The sequence below is a fragment of the Geotrypetes seraphini genome, chromosome 11 (assembly GCF_902459505.1).
Source record: "Geotrypetes seraphini chromosome 11, aGeoSer1.1, whole genome shotgun sequence".
Classification (NCBI taxonomy): domain Eukaryota; kingdom Metazoa; phylum Chordata; class Amphibia; order Gymnophiona; family Dermophiidae; genus Geotrypetes; species Geotrypetes seraphini.
The window spans coordinates 128,188,195-128,205,577 of NC_047094.1; the positions used below are offsets into that span (position 1 = coordinate 128,188,195).

General features: G+C 45.0%; 1 protein-coding gene across 1 annotated transcript in view; it reads right to left on the minus strand.

The window, feature by feature from the left end:
- Positions 1-4,482: 4,482 nt before the first annotated feature.
- Positions 4,483-17,383, minus strand: part of FXYD3 (FXYD domain containing ion transport regulator 3) — a 72,270-nt gene continuing 59,369 nt past the window's right edge. The window contains exons 7-8 of the mRNA XM_033963405.1: positions 11,640-11,689; positions 4,483-4,684 (exon numbers count right to left, since the gene is read on the minus strand). Coding sequence (XP_033819296.1) covers positions 4,665-4,684; positions 11,640-11,689 — 70 coding nt within the window. The 3' untranslated portion in view covers positions 4,483-4,664. The remainder of the gene's footprint in view (positions 4,685-11,639; positions 11,690-17,383) is intronic.

Here is a 17,383-nt window from a genome sequence, read left to right on the forward strand (position 1 = left end):
TTTACAAGACTCCGAGGCGAAAGTAACCAGGAGGGTGGCACGTTCAGAAATTTCATCCTGAGTTGTTTCCAGAAATAAAGTTAAATTTTCCAGTGGATCTTTCTTCTGGTTACATCCATCAGGCATACACCCACCTCCTGGTTTACTAACCCTCTCACTGGGAGATAAACATCTATTCAACACAATAGTTTCAGCATTGCTCAATTCTAGAACCTCTTTAAAATATTTTCTAAGTAGTACCGTATCTCGGGCAAGAGCAGTGAACATTTTGGAAAATTCATTATTCTCAGATTAGAAGCTCTCGTATGATTTTCCATAATTTCATATTGCCTATGCAACCAAAGACTATCTTTAATTGCTGAAGTACTAGTTTGCTTTAGCAAGCCTATCTGAACATCTGATTTTTTAACTGCTCCTTCTAATTGATTAATTTTTTCTTCCATACTTTCTATTTTAGACACTACTTGACCTGAGAAAACACAAACTTTTTGATAAAGCTTCAGACCTCTTAACCACAGTCCACACATCTCTTAAAGTTATATTCTGAGCTTTTCCTCAATAGATAAATTCCCACTAGGAAACTGAACTGATTGAATTTCATTTTTATGCATTAAGGGGGATTTCGACTGTGGGTTCTATCCTATAGGGAGACTATCATTAAACAAGAATCCTCTGAAGAGAAACACGAGACAGGTGGACCTGGGAAAATTATTTCCCTAGAACTTAAAGAGGCACCCGATACATTTCTTGCAATTGGAGAGGAAGGGGTAGGTTTAGAAGTTAATACCAAATGTCTTTCAATAGGGCCTGGACGGGCCGGGGTACTAGAAGGTAACAATTTAGACTTTAACCTTCGCTTACCCATAATCACAACAAATCACTTAAATAACAGAAAGTCTCAAACCATGTAATCTATTCCACTAGGGCTCCACCAGGACTCAGAGAGCGGCAAGGTTTTATCTCCTGTTCTGCCCCTCCCACTGATCTCAGCACGGGGCCTTGGGTACAGCTGATGCTTGAAAAAAAAGGTAAAGCAAAGTCACCGGATACCTCCTCCACTCCAAGCAGACCTCCAGTAGCTGCAGAGAGTGGCAAGGTTTTATCTCCAGTTCTGCCCCTCCCACTGTCAGCACAGGGCCACGGGAACAGCTGATGTTTTGAAAAAAAAAAAGGCAAAGCAAAGCCGCCGGAAACCTTCACTCCAGGCAAACAAGCCTCCCCTCTCTCCCGTGAGGTACCCATTTTGATGATTGCTGCCACCCCACCACCTTTCCTTCATTTGCGGGAGCAAGCTAATGCCTGGTAGTTGGGGGGGGGGGGGGGGGGGCTAGGGATTTCCTTCCTCCTAGGGACACTCTTTGTCTTGCAGCCAGGTTTCTGTGATGAGGATATCCCAGTCATTGTCAGTGAAGAGATCATAGATGATGGCATCTCTGTTGCCTGTTGATCTGGCATTGATGATGGCTATTGAGAGGGAGTTGGAGGAAGGTATTGGTAGTGAGGATGGGATGGGGATGAGGCTATTTGTATTTCTTGTGTGGAGGTTCCTGTGGTGTGAACTCAAGTCGCTGTACCTGCCTTGGCCTAAGAGCACTGGAATGGTGAAGCACATTTTGGCAAGGAGTACTAGAGTGGAGGGGGAGCTGGAGCTGGGGGACAGAAGCTGCCATTGGGAGTGGCTGGCTGTGGTAATGGGGTCGAGAAGGAGTGGGACAAGGAGTGCAGGGGTCATTGTGTCGGAGAAAATAAACCCAGGATAGGGCAGCAGAGGGCAAGCAGGGCCTATGGGTGAGCCAAGATGGATGTAGGGCAGAAAATGAAGAAGGAAAGAAAAACAGCAAATGGATAAGAAGGCTTGGAAACAGAGTTAAGAGCACAGACAAAAGGAAGTACAACCAAAGACTGGGAAAAGATGAATAGAAAAATAAAATCACCAGACAAAGGTAGGAAAAGTAATTTTATTTTCAATTTAGTGATTGAAATGTGTCAGATTTCAGAATTTACATCTGTTGTCTATATTTTGCATTGTTCAGTAAGAAACATGTTTCTTTCTATTTCTCTGTATTGTACTGCACACAGAGCTTGGCATTTTAGGGTTTTGTTTATGTATATTAGGACTTTTAGTTTGTGGTTGTGTATTTGCTTAGGGTCTATTGGTGTTCTACATGTGTGACCAAGGCTAGGTGTTCTGGTAAGAATGAATGTCATGAAGCGTTATTGGTGTGATGACCCCAAATAGAAATATATTTGTTGGCAATTTGTCTAGGTTTTGGAAGGCCCCGAGCTCGGGGCCACATCTGGAGGGCTTCTGTGCATGTTGATGTGATGACATCACACATATGCGCGCATGAGTGTGATGTCATTATTCTGAAATCCATGCATTCGCAGAGGCCCTCTAGACACGGCCTGGAGCTCGGGGAAGGAAACTTAAGGTTTGTGTGGGGGCAGGGCTGGGGATGGAACAGGGCAGGGCCAGGGGTAGAACAGGGTGTGTTCTCTGTTTTTTTAAAGAGGAAATCTGGTAACCCTAGGATATGTCAACTGGCATAGCTAGAGCGAAAGGCATATGCTCACACAGACTGATGAAGGCAGGCAGTTGAAGTTGATCCATGCAGCTCAAACAGGAAATGACAGCTGGCAGTAGCCCAGATGAAAGGAAGGGAGAAAGTGAAAGGATTAGAGTTGCAGGGGAGAAAGAGGTTCAAATACTGTTCTGTTTAATGTATGGTTTTAAAAGCAAACAATCAATTTTGCATAATGTAGATTGCTTTTCTGTCTATATATCCTTGGGGTGTAAAACTATTGCTGATTGAGGCCTAGATGTACTAAGAGGATCGGTTAGACCATGTGGGTCTACACCGATCCGATTTTTTGGCTGATTCAGAAAGAGCTATTGATGCACTAAAAAGTTTGCATGCAAATGATTCAAGTGGATGTTAGTTGTAATCCCCGACTCTGCCATTCGATTATCACTGTGAGAGCAACTCTCACACGTGCGCAGAGCCGGCAGAGGAAGCCCAAACAACTGAGATGCAGGGGAAGGGAAAGCAGTTTCCTGCCACTCAACTGTTCAGGGCAGGAAACCTTTTTTTTTTTCTTTAATGGGCACAGATTCTGTGTGTGTTACACACATACAATATCTGTCCCATAAAAAAAAAAGAAAAATAAGCACCCTTCCCACCATTGATGGCTCTCTCTGACAAACCAGCACCACAAACCGTCCCCCCCCCCCCAAGCCAGCAAAAACGGCAAGAGGAATGCCCACTTCCTCCTGCCATACTGACCCACCATGAAAGAAAAATGGCAAGAGGGATACCAACTCCCTCCCCTCTCCCCATGGTAGCAAAACGACATATGCACAATATCTGCCCCATTAGAAAAAAAAGCACCCCTAAGGCCCTGATTGGCTCAGATGCCTGAGGCCCCTTCCCTTAGGCACCTCCCACTGTATCCAGGGATACAGAAAGGAGCCTTAGGGCCTTAGACGCCTCCTTGTTGTATCATGGGATACAGAGGAAGGAGCCTAAGGCCCCTCCTAAGAGGATGCCAATGGGAGGGACCTTAGGCATCTGAGCCAATCAGGGCCTTAGGTCCCTTCCCGTGAATCACATGATGGAGCGGGTAGGGAAAGGCCTGCCATTTTGATTTGGTGGGCCTACAAGCGTAACGGACTGAGCTTTCCTCCTGCTCCAACTTCTCTAAAAAGTTACAGGGGGGCTGGGGGGGGTTCAGGGGACCTCTTATGGCAGGAGGGAGTGGGCATCCCTCCTGCATTTTTTATGGGGGGGAAGGGGAAAGGGATGTTTTGGAAGAGCACCTGATGCGAGAGTGGGCCTTTGGTGACAGGAGGGAATGGGCATCCCTTCTGCCATTTATTCTCGCATGAGGGAGATAGGGTCATCATGGCAGGAGGAAGTGGGCATTCCTCCTGCCATTTTCACTGGCAAGGGGTGGTGTCGGTTCCTGGTGCCAGTTCTTCACGGAGAGCCATCATCGGCAGGGGTGGGTCTTTCTTTTCTAATGGGGCACATATTGTGCATGTATAATATGCACAATATCTGTGCCCATTAAAAAAAAAGGTTAGACATGTAAGCAACTGGTCTTGACCAGTCACTTTTTATGGATCACTAAAAGTGATCACTTTTTTAGTTCATTGGGAAGCCATGTTAGAGCATCAATTGCTCTACTAGTTTGCATGACATATTAATCAGCTTATTTGCATGGTCGGATCGGGGAATGAGCAATTGTGTAGAAAACCAGGCGGTGAGCCGTTTTCTCCACTGGGTCGGCAAACGTGATCATCGTTATAGCTGTTGAAACAGATTTAACGGCGATTGCTGACTTTAGTGCATCTGGGCCCAAGAGGTTTCTTCACAGTTGCATGAAAGGCTATGAGACAGTCACATTGCAGAACTGCTCTCTGGGTAGGGCACATGAGTTAAATATGCAGTTTAAAATTTAAAAAGTGAAAAAGAGAACCAGTGGGATAAAATACACACTCTTTATTGAATTTATACATAGAGAAAATAAAACCAAAGAGGGGTGGAAGAGAGTCCGAAGGTGGCCATGTGCAGCCACAGGGCATACTGGAAGGGGACAATGAAGCTGTTCAAAGGTGTAATTAATGTTTCACCCAGGAAATCCAGGCATCCATAGCAACTTCATCAGCAATTGGTGGCACTCCCTGCAACAAAAGAGAACAGAAGAGATTTAAGCTAGACCTGGAAAGAATCAATTCCTTTTGCATTGTATGGTCAGTCTCTGTTCCCATATACAAAGAGAGATCTCTTCAATATTGGGGGGGAATTTGTTTATTTCTGGGTTTTTACACTATGGCATTCTGACATCCTTTTTCTGTAACAAGGAAAGATGTAGAATAGATGCCATATTCTGCTTCTGTACACTCGTCATATAGGAACTCAGTTCTTGGTCTGCTATAGTGAGGCACTTTGGTGTACCACAGCTATCTCCACCCTTCCCAGTGCACAGGACTTCATGCAGCTTCCCATTCAGACCACCAATAACTAGATATCTTTTGGTGTGAATTTTGTGATGCATGACCAACTTGCCTTTTAGAAGACTCTGTTTTTTGGGGTTTTTTTTTTTTACCAAAATTGTTACAATCTTCATGCCCTCTCCCCACATTTACAATCTCTTGCATCAGAAACTCAGCTCCCAGATTTTAGAGTGATGACCTCAAAGAGCTCCCGTTTCTAGTTAAGCACTCTGAAATAATTCAGGTATTGATTGCTACACATAGGGCAGACACTGGGGCTAAACATTTCTCAAAGATCCCAAAGTTGAAACTTGGGGAGCTACATGAATAGAATGCATTTAATGATGCGCTTTGTAGCTTAAAATTCAAAACAGAGTAGAAGAGAAGGCAATTGAAAAATGTCTATTCTGTACCGCTTGGTAGACTAGTATAGTCCTTATGAATGGGTAATATGCCTCACTGCTACCAGCAGGTGGAGACTGAGATCAAACTTGTATATTAGCATAGCATGCCTCTCTTGCTACTCCAGTTTTCCTCAGTCTCCAGTAGCAGGTGGTAAGGCTTTTCAGCTCCCCTCATAGCACTTTTGGAACTTTGTTTGTGGACTCCTGTTTCCCCTTTTTGTGCTGGATAGAGCTTAGGTGGGTTCTGTTTGGGGATCTGTCCGACCTCAAGGGTGTTAAACCCAGCGGGTCTTGTGCTGGGTCCCTCCCCCAACCTTCCTTCACCTCCCCATATTCTTGTAGTGGGCCTCAGCAGGCGGCCTGGCCCCCTGGTTGGTCAGCCCTCTAGCTTTGAGAGCTGTGGAGTCTGCTCTGACTAAGTAAAAAGAAATAACAAAAAAATCCTGAAGTGTGCCGGTCTAAAGGGCTCATTTCCCTTTATAACTACCTTTTTTTCTGTGTTTTTTCTCAACTAACCGGCACTTTCTTTACAGCTAGGGTGGTTTTCATCACAATGAGCTCTTTTAAAGGGAAAAAGTGCTCCTTGTGCTATTGGCCGGCCTGTGCAGGCCGGAGCGGTGGGGAAGCCTCGTCGGTAACGGATGCCAGCGGCCAGGGTACTTCGCCAAATGTGCCTTGCGGTTCGGCTTCGAATCGTGAGGAAGCCCGGGTTCCCCAGCCACTGACGGTCAGGGAGCACAGGATTTCCTTACTGCTGGTTCGGCTGGGGATTACCTTTTTGCATTGGTCGGTTCCTCAGCCTCAGCGTCAGGAAAGTCCCAGGCTTTTCAGACACAACAGGCCGCAGGAGCTCCGATTTTGGCGGTTTCAGGTCCAATTTCAGTGGGAACCTCCTCATTCATTTCAGTTACCCCAGGTGACCTTCCCCCTGTTCTGGTAATACAGGGGTAAGGTATATCAGGGTGCCCTGCTGGGGCAGGGAGTCCCTTGGGGGCCACCGGAGGGCCTTCCCCCTGAATTTACATTAGCACTTTGTAATGCTTATGTGCTGGCGGCAGGAGGTTCCGTGTCCACTCTGGGAGTCTTGGGAGGGGGGAGGGTTACCCTTGACGTCTTCCCCAGTGCGGCCGCACACAGCGGCAGTTTTGCCCCCTCTACTACTCTCTCATCCAAATGCCCGAGGGTCTCTTGGGTGAGGAATTTTTCCCAGAGGAGCACGAGGTGATTGATGAGGACCTGGACCCTTGGGGAGAATTCCAGGATCAGTCTAAGTCAAAATACACCCTCTAAACTAGTACCTTAAATTTTGAATATATGAAGACAAGCCTCAGAGACCTTAAATTCAGGCAGCGAGCTGCTAGAGATACTGGCAGGTCGGAATCTCAATCATTGGCTCGAACTTCATAAATATTTGTAATTTTTTTTTAATATTTTAAATATAAATAGAAAAAATAAGTAAAAAATAGTGCAAGTTGGAGTCCCTCCTTAAACAGAGTTTTGATGTGACAGCTCTGTGATCCAGGTGGCTATGTGTGGCGGACTGGTGGCTCGGGCGTGTTTTTGTTGGGCTCAGCATGTTCTTGATGATAAATCTGAGAATTGGGACTTGCTAAGGCAAGATTTTGCCAAAATTGAATTGGGTGCTTCTTATCTCTCGGATGCCATGTATGACCTCTTGCAAGCTTCTGCCAAATCTCTGGCCTTAGGAGTGGCAGCACGCCATACCTTGTGGCTTCGTGCTTGGTCGGTGGATTCGGCATCCAAAGCTAAGTTGACAAAGTTTCCTTTTAAAGGATCTTTCTTGTTTGGTGAGGACCTGGACAAGTTGGTTCAGACTTTCACTGATTCTAAAGTGCCTCGTTTGCCTGAGGATAGGCCTAGGCCGCTGGCTCGAGGTGGCGCTGCTCATGGACATGGGCATGATTTCCACTATTTCCACTCTGGTCAAGGATCTGCTTCTTCTGGGCTCTCAAGAGGCAGGTTCTTCCAGCGCATGCAGTCCTTTCATGGGGCTCACCAGGGTGCAGGTAGCACCCCTGCAGGGTCCCCTGCCGCCCATCCTGCACAATGACTCCTTGCCGGCACCCATCTTAGTTCAGATGGGTGCCCAATTGAGAGACTTTTATCCACAGTGGGCAGACATCACGTCCGATCAGTGGGTTCTGGAAGTGATCCGGGATGGCTATGCTCTGGAGTTTGCCCGGTCCTTGCCAGACAGTTTTCTCGCTTCTCCCTCACAGGTGGCATAGAAGCAGCAGGCCTTTCGCCAGACTCTTGAGATTGTTGGATTTTCATGCGGTGGTTCCAGTTCCCCCGCTGGAGTGGGGCACAGGTTGGTACTCGGTTTACTTTGTGGTGCCAAAGAAAGAAGGGACCTTTCTACCCATCCTGGATTTGAAGGAGGTCAACAGGGCTCTTCACGTGCCTTCCTTCCGCATGGAAACTCTGCAGTCTGTGATTCTGGCGGTTCAGCCAGGGGAGTTTCTGACCTCTCTCGATCTGACCGAAGCCTACTTACATATTCCTATTCAGGCTTCCCATGCTTTGCAATCTTGGGGCAACACTATCAGTTTTGAGCACTTCCCTTTGGTCTGGCCATGGCTCCGCAGACGTTCACCACAGTGATGATGGTGGTTGTCGTGGCGGCGTTGCGCAAAGAGGGCATTCTTGTTCATCCTTATCTGGATGACTGATTCGAGCCAAGTTTTTCCAAGAGAGCACTCTTGGGTGGTGGAGTTTCTGCAGTCGCTGGGATGGGTAGTCAATCTTGCAAAGTGCTGGTTGTCTCCATCTCAATGTCTGGAATATCTTGGGGTCCTGTTCGACACCTCCTTGGGGAAAATCTTCCTTCCAGAGGCCCGGATGAGCAAATTGCAATCTCAACCTGGTGTCCTCAGGCGCAGGATTTCCTCCAAGTCTTGGGGTCGATGGTGGCCTCCCTCAATGTAGTGAGGTGGTCGTGGGCCCACATGCGTCCTCTTCAGTATGCTGTTCTTCGGCGATGGTCACCTCAGAGGCACAGTCTAGATCACCCTGTTCTGCTTCTGGGCTTAGCTTGGGGCAGTCTTCGCTGGTGGCTTCAGACCCCCCATCTTATACAAGGGGCAAGTCTGGATCAGGCGCAGTGGACGGTGCTGCTCACGGATGCCAGCCTTCTTGATTGGGGGGCTCAGTGTCTAGGTCACTCAGCTCAGGGCACCTGGTCCATGGAAGAGGCTTCTTGGTCGATCAATGTTTTGGAGACCAGAGCCATCCGTCTGGCGTTGCTAGCCTTCCAGTCCTTTCTGATGGGCAAGTCAGTCAGGGTTCTGTCAGACAATGCCATGGCAGTGGCCTATGTTGATCATCAGGGGGCACCAGGAGCACTTTGGTGGCGCAGGAGGCGACTCTGCTCATGGTCTGGATGGAGTCGCACCTTCCAGAGATCTCAGCATCTTACATAGCTGCAGTGGAGAATGTTCAGATGAACTTCCTAAGTCTTCATGTGCTAAATCCCAGAGAGTGGTGTCTAAGCCTCATGGCCTTTCAATTGATAGTGCAGTCTTGGGGTCAGCCCCTCTTGGACCTGATGGTCACAAGTGTCAACGCCAAAATGCCCTGCTTCTTCAGTTGTCGCAGAGACGGTTAGACCTAGGGCCTGGATGCTCTGGTTCAGCCTTGGCCAACGGAGGGGCTGCTGTATATGTTCCCTCCGTGGCCATTGGTGGGCAGAGTTCTTCTCTGCATAAATCACCATCCGGGCCTCGTGGTTCTGGTGGCTCTGGATTGGCTTCGATGACCGTGGTACACGGATCTGGTGAGGCATCTGGTGGTGGATCCTCTTCCTCTGCCTCTCTTGGACGACCTTCTAACTCAGGGTCCTATTCCCATGTTCGATCCGGGTCCCTTTTGTCTTACGGCATGGCTCTTGAAAGGGTTCGCCTAGGTGATAAGGGGTATTCAGATAAAGTGATCTCAATGTTCTTGGGGTCCCGGAGGTTTTCCACCTCTCGGGCTTATGAGAGGGTTTGGCATCTATTTGAGGAGTGGTGTGATGCGCGTGGAGTGGTCTCTTTTTGCGCTTCCCTGCCTAACATCTTAGAGTTCTTGCAGAATGGCCTGGATAGGGGGACTGGCTTGGTCTCTTCTCCGGGTTCAGCTTACGGCCTTGTCAGCCTTTCAGGGGTTCTTGAAAGGTCAGCATTTGACTGCCATTCCTGATGTGATTCGCTTCTTGCAGGCATCCAAGTTGCTCAGGCCTCCCATACGACCCTCTGTTCCATCTTGGGATCTGAATCTGGTTCTGTCCGTTCTGGTATGCCCTTCTTTTGAACCGTTGGGCGATTGTTCTTTGAAGGACCTTACTCTTAAGGCAGTCTTCTTGGTGGCCATTACTTCAGCTAGACGTGTTTCTCTTGTAGGGCTCCCTTCTTGGAGTTTTCTAGGGAGCGGGTTGTCTTGAGGCCTGTTACTTCCTTTCTGCCAAAAGTAGTTTCTCCTTGGGCTGAGTCATCTCTAGTGCCTCCAGTGGATATTTGCAAGGCTTCAGTTTGGTCTTCTCTGCATTCCTTTGTCAGACATTACCGTGTGGATGTTCACACGCATCGGGATGCAGTATTCAGTAAACGTGTTCTGGTGTTGGCCCTTCGGGGATCCCACCCTTGATGGGTACTGCTTTGGTACATCCCATTCATAAGGACTATACCAGTCTACCAAGCAATGCAGAAGGAGAAATTAGGTTCTTACCTGCTAATTTTCTTTCTGTTGGCTTGTAGACTGGTATAGTCCCCCACCCTGTCTTGTCTTTGTGCTGTTTGCAGGTTTTTGCTCACGTGCAGATTTTGAATTTTCCTGCGGGTTCTAGTATTTTTGTAGGGCCGAGGAGACTTAAGAACAGCGGCGATGGCTCAGCTAGCTTAGCTGGTGAGCTCTGGGGGTATTTTACTTCCAGGATCAAGTTCTATACATGTTCCAACTATTGTTTATCGATGTTTGTTGTTTTCTTACACTCCTGTTTGGAGTGTCATTTACTGTTTTTCAATTTAAAAATTTCCTAGGTTCTGCTTGGCTCTTCGGCAAACTGGAGTAGCAAGAGGGGCATGCTATACTGATATACAAGTTTGATCTCAGTCTCCACCTGCTGGTAGCAGTGAGGCATATTACCTATTCATAAGGACTATACCAGTTTACAAGCTAACAGAAAGAAAATTAGCAGGTAAGAACCTATTTATCCTTTTTAAATCACTTTGTGCAAGGATTTGGTTTAATAGATCCATGTCTTATGTTCTTTGTCAGGGAACATTTTTTATTTTTGTAAGATACGATAGTTTGGTCACTTTCAGAAGGGGGTGATGAATGGCCTTGTCCCCGTACTCAAGGTGACTTTTTTTTTTTTTTTGTCACCATTTCGGCGGGTTACCCGCGGCTAACAACCACCATGTCATTCTCTAGGTGCAGGGAAGCAGACTTAGGAGTAATGTTAGGAAATTATTTTTCATGGAGAGAGTGGTTGATGCCTGGAATGCCCTCCCGAGAGAGGTGGTGGAAAGAAAAAATGGTGATGGAATTCAAAAAAAGCGTTGGATGAACACAGAGGATCTCAAATTAGAAAATGAATGGTATAAAGTGAAGAACTGAGGCCGGTACTGAGCAGACTTACACAGTCTGTATCTTATATATATGGCGATTCAGTGTAGGATTGGCTAGGGAAGGCATCGAGGGGAACTCCAGTAGTTAGAACCTAAGGACAGTACCGGGTGGACTTTATGGTCTATGGCCCAGAAATATCAAAGAAAAAAAAGACAATTTAATTTAATATCTGGACTTTCTGAACATTTTATTCAGGCTGTGATATTGGTTATGTTATATTTTATTTCATTCTTAACTCTGGAATTGTGCTACTGGAGGTCTGCTTTTGTTTTATATGTTTTTATTTTAATTTTATTGTACAATTTTGTTCTTACCTAGAGCTCTTTGTGACTCTTGGCAAGTGACTTAACACTTCATTGCCCCATGTGAATCGCTTTGATGGGTATATCAAGTTCAATCCCCCTTTACCCTTTTTTTGTATTTTATTTGTATATATTTTACATTTATTGTTTGCTTGGATCGTACAACAGGTTATAAATGATGGAAATAAAATTTAAATTTATTCAATGAAAGATTATTCTCACTAGAACAGTATGGGAAGGCTCTTTATGAATGGAGCCTCGACAGCTCTCTGCCTATATTATGGAAGGATGCACACTGGTCACACTCACCTGGCGTGATGAGCTGCTGCTGCACCCCTGCCTCACTTCTCCTCTTGTTTCTGGAAGACAATGGACATTATATTAGCATGTGAAAAGCATCATGGCTTGGAGACAGTTTATATCAATATTGCAAGCTAAGCACCTAGTAGTCTCCCAACAAGTGGTAAAAAAATAACCTTATGTAACAGCCGTAGCCCGATTACCCAAACAAGAGACACACAAATGCTAACAAGCAGTCTGGGGAGGTAGGAGAATAAGGGACTCATAATCAAAAAATGAATGCATCTAAAAACCTGCCAAAATCAGTACTTGGATGTTCAAGTACTGATAATCGACCAGGGTTTTAGAGGCATCTAAAATCAGCGTAAGCCTTTTCCCTGCCTATGTGCGCCCAAAGCGAAAAGGGGCATTTTTGGAAGAGTGGGTAAGGCAGGAGGTGGACCAACCTACACTTAGTCGTCCGGCAGCCATAATCAAAAAGTTTGACAGATTGCCTAGATGGAACTTATACGTTTTGACTTAGACCAAGTCAAAACAGGTATAAGTTCCAGATCAGGCTGCTGAGCTGATCGCAGCTGCTGCGATCAGTTCAGCGGCCCAGGCAACCCATCCCCCTGCTCCCGTAACAATCACAGCAGAAGGGATGCCCAGTCCCTCCTACCTGAAGCCGCCACGACCCCTCCCCCGAATGATCGTCGGCAGAGATGCCCAATGTCTTCTGCCGTGATCCCCCAAACCCTCCCGCAATGTTCACCGGTAGAAGGGATGCCCAATCCCTCTTGCCACGATCCTGCGAAACCCCCGCCAAGTTTCCAAGTTTATTTTATATTTGATATACCGACCATCAGCAAGTATCTGATCAGTTTACAGAGTAAAATTACAATGTAAATTACATTCTTATCAGCTTGGAGAAGAGATGGCTTGGCTATGGTAGATGTCTATAAAAGGGTAGATGTCCATCACTTGTTCACTCTTTCCCAAAATATTAGGACTAGGGGGGGGGCATGCGATGATGCTACTAAGTAGTAAATTTAAAACAAACCGGAGAAAATATTTCTTCACACAACGTGTAATTAAACTCTGGAATTCATTGCCGGAGAATGTGGTGAAATTGGTTAGCTTAGCAGGGTTTTAAAAAGGTTTGGATAATTTCCTAAAAGAGAAGTCCATAGGCCATTATTGAGATGGCTTGGGGAAATCCAGTGCTTATTCCTTGGATAAGCAGCATAAAATCTGTTTTACTACTTAGGATTTAGCTAGGTACTTGGGACTTGGGTTGGCCACTGTTGGAAAGAGGATACTGGGCTTGATGGACCTTCAGTCTGTCCCAGTATGGCAATTCTTATGTTCATGTATACTCACCTTCTCCAATGCTAAAAAATAAATTTTATTTTTTCTAGCTTACAGGTAGCATATGCACATCCCAAAATGGAAATGTTTTTAAAACAGAGAATAGTGATGTTTCCAGAATTCAGCGGATTACAGGTCCCGAGGCAACATGAATTCATTAGAAGCAATTCTTGTCATACAAATATGATTAATTTCTTTGACTGGGTGTCCAGAGTATTGGATAGAGGGAGAGTGCTAGATGTGGTGTATTTAGATTCTAGCAGTCTTTGAGTATTCTACATAGGCGTCCAATAAATAAACTGAGTGCCCTCGGTAAGGGCCCCAAAGTGACAGACTGGTTCAGGAACTGGTTGAGTGATTACGTGATAGAGGGTAGTGGTCAATGGAGATCACTCTGAGGAAAGGATGTTATCAGTGGGGTGTCTCAAGGTTCTATTATTGGGCCTGGTTATTTTAACATTTTTGTAGGTAATATTGCTGAAGGGCTGACTGGTAAGATTTGCCTCTTTGCAGATGATAACCAAAATCGGCAAAATCTGATGGTGTGGAACACATGAGGAAGGACATAGTGAAACTTGAGGAATGGTCTGAAATTTGGCAGCTAAGATTTAATACTAAGAAATGCAAGGTGATGCATTTGGGCTGCAAAAATCTGAGGGAATGATAGAATTTAGGGGTTGAAAAACTTTTGTGCGCAAAAAGGAAGCTGGACTTGGGTGTGATAGTATATCATGATCTTAAGGTGGCCAAAAAGGTTGAAACGGCAACGGCAAAAGCTAGAAGGATGCTTGGGTGCATAGGGAGAGGTATGGCGAGTAGGAAAAAGGAGATACTGATGCTCCTGTGTAAGACTCTGGTGAGACCTCATTTAGAATATTGTGTACAATTCTAGAAATCAGATTTTCAAAAATATAGCAACAGGATGGATTAGGCGCAGAGGAAGGTAACTAAAATGGTTGGTGGTCTACGTTATAAGGAGTACGAGGTCAGATTTAAAGATCTCAATATGTATATGTACTTTGGGTCTGATTTCAAGAAAGCTAGAACAGGCACATGGTATATCTTAGGGAAAGAATGAGATAGTGGATGCTGCAGATTGGCCATTTGGCATTTATTTGTCTGTTTCTATGGGACACTTTACATTGCATTACATTACATTAGGGATTTCTATTCCGCCTGTGCCTTGCGGTTCTAGGCGGATTACAAAATAGAAGATATCTGGGCATTTCCAGTAGAATTACATTACAGAAGAAGAGAAGTTACAGTAACAGTAAAGAATTATGTTACTTCAATATCACAGAAGACATTACATATCAATTGAATCAAGTTACATCAGGTGGAGAATAAAAGAATTACAATACATTCTAGATCACAGAAGGTGTTACTTGAACTGAATCGAGTTTCTTCAGGTGGAGAGTAGCATCATATAACTGTAGGCGAGGTGTATTTATAATGTTGATGAATGTATGATGTTGGTTACTTAATGTTGATGAAATGGACTGTAGAATGTTTAGATTGGGTTGGACAAAGAGATACTATATGTGGGTGTTCCCAAAGGAGTTGATTGAGAACTCATTAGATGGTGGTTAGAGTGATGGGAGATATTTTTTGAACAGTAGTGTTTTTATTTCTTTTCGGAACTCTTATGTCTGTTGTTTTGGTCAGTAGTTTTGAGATGTCAGAGTCAATTTTAGCTGCCTGTGTCCCCAGAAGGTTGTCGTAAAGTTTCTTACGTCGAGTACCGTTGAGAGGTGGGTAGGTGAAAAGGTTTTGTGTTCTCCTTCTTCTGGGTGAGAGGTAGTAGTGAAAACGGTTGTTTAGGTAACTGGGTGCCGTGCCGTGGGTTACTTTGAATAGGAGACAGTAGAATTTGAATTGTGTTCTTGCTTTTATTGGTAGCCAGTGAGATTCTAAGTATGTATTGGTAATGTGGTTGTATTTGTTGAGTGAGTATATGAGTCTGAGGGCTGTGTTCTGGACGGTCTGTAGTTTTTTTATTGTGTTGATTGGGCAAGGTAGGTAAAGGCTGTTGCAGTAGTCTACGATACTTAGCACAAGGGATTGGACAATGATCCTGAATTGGTCTTTATTAAAGAATTTTCTAATTTTTCTTAGATTTCGCATTGTGAAGAATGCTTTTTGGATAATTTTTTGGATTTGCGTTTGCATTGTGCAGCATCTGTCTAATTGTATTCCCAGGATTTTGAGGGAGCTCTGCATTGGGTACTTGATTGAGTTTACTTCCAGTTCTGTAAGGGATGGTTTTTTGTCCTTCTCTAGTAGTAGGAATTTAGTTTTGTCTGTATTCAGCTTCAACTTATGATTTGTCATCCATTTTTCGACTGTTTCCAGTGTAGTTTTCAGGCGTCCTGTGGAGATTGGGTTATGAATGTCGAATGGAAGGAGGATGGTTATGTCGTCCGCATAGCTGAATGAAGTAATGTTTAGGGCATCCAGGGTGGTGCCTAAGGAAGCTATGAATAGGTTGAAAAGTGTGGGAGAGAGGGGAGAGCCTTGTGGCACTCCGCATGGGTTGGACCATGGTTCAGATAGAATGTCTTTTGACTTGACTCTATATGTTCTTGATTTAAGGAAGCCTTGGAACCAGTTGTGAACTTTACCTGAGATTCCTATTGCGTCTAGTATCTGGAGAAGTATGGAGTGGTCCACTAGATCGAATGCAGCTGAGAGATCAAGTTGGATGATTAGCAGTCTGTTTCCTTGGCTGAGGTGTCTTCGAGCTATGTCTAGTAAAGATACCAGAAGAGTTTCTGTACTGTGGTTAGTTCTGAATCTGGATTGGGATGGGTGTAGAATGTTGTGGGCTTCTAGGTACATGGACAGTTGTTGTGCTACTAGACCTTCTATTATTTTGACGTATGTTGGGATAGAAGCGATTGGTCTAATTGGATGGGTTATTTATTAGACCTTTGGGGTCTTTCAGTATAGGAGTAATTATGATTTCACCAAGGTCTGGTGGGAACTGGCCTTCCCTGAGTGTGGTTTGCAGCCACAGCGTGTAGCTAGCTTTGAAATTGGTGGAAGCTGTTGCTAGTAGGTATGGTTGGCAGTTGTTCAGATCACATGAGGATTTGCAGTATGTCCTGCAGTAAGCCAAAGCTTTGTAAAAGGGCCCCATAATACTGACAGCAGGTGACATGACTCCAGGTTCATCCAGTATCTGTCCATTATCCCTCCCTTCATAGGGATCTTCTATTTTTTATTTATTTACATTTATTTTAAAAATGTATTACTCACAACCATCCAATAATTCTGAGCAAGTTACAATCCAACATACATAATTAAAACAATGTCACAAATGACAAAGACATAAAAACAAATCATTTCATAAACTGTAACAATAATATTCTGTGCCTGCCCAGGATTTATCCTTGCTTCCCCACTCTCAGGTTTCCTTGTGTGTGTTATTTTATATCTGTATCAGACAAATTTGTATACAGTGGTGGCAGTATATTTAGATCTCATATGCCTATTCATTATGGAGATCCTGAAAACCCACCTGGCTGGTGTGTCCCAAGGACTGGGTTGAGAACCCCTACTCCAGATGTTTTTTGTGAATTCAAACACAATTTTTTGTTTACACCGAGGCTTCTCAATTCCAGTCCTCAAGGTCTACAGGCAGGCTAGGTTTTCAGGGTATCCACATAAGAACATAAGATTTGCCGCTGCTGGGTCAGACCAGTGATCCATCGTGCCCAGCAGTCCGCTCACGCGGCAGCCCTTAGGTCAAATACCAGTGCCCTATTTGAGTCTAGCCATACCTGTGTATGTTCTGTTCCAGCAGGAACTTATCCAACCTTTTCTTGAATCTCTGAAGGGTGCTTTCCCCTATAACAGCCTCTGGAAGTGCTCCAGATTTCTACCACTCTCTGGGTGAAGAAGAACTTCCTTACGTTTGTACGGAATCTATTCCCTTTTAACTTTAGTGAGTGCCCTCTCATTCTCTTCACTTTGGAGAGGGTGAACAATCTCTCTTTCTCTACTAAGTCAATTCCCTTCAATATCTTGAATGTTTCGACGACTAAGTGTGGGTCAGCCCACATCCTGCCCACCTCCCACCTTACCCACTCCTCCAAAAATGCCCCTTTTTGCTTTGGGCGCACAGAGGCAGGGAAAAGGCCTAAGCTGGGTTTAGATGCATCTAATGACTATGCTTGAGAGAGATCTGCATGCACTGCCTCCTTGATATGTAAATCTCTCTCATGCATATCCATTGTGGTTATCTTGAAAACCTGGCCTGCCAGTGGACCTCGAGGTCCAAAATTGAGTAGCACTTGCCTGCACCAGCTATGTTGGGAGTCCGTTCCATGATCCACCTCCCTTTCTATTCTCTCTTCTTGTTACTACCCTTGCCACCTAATCTGCAAGTATTAAACTTCAGT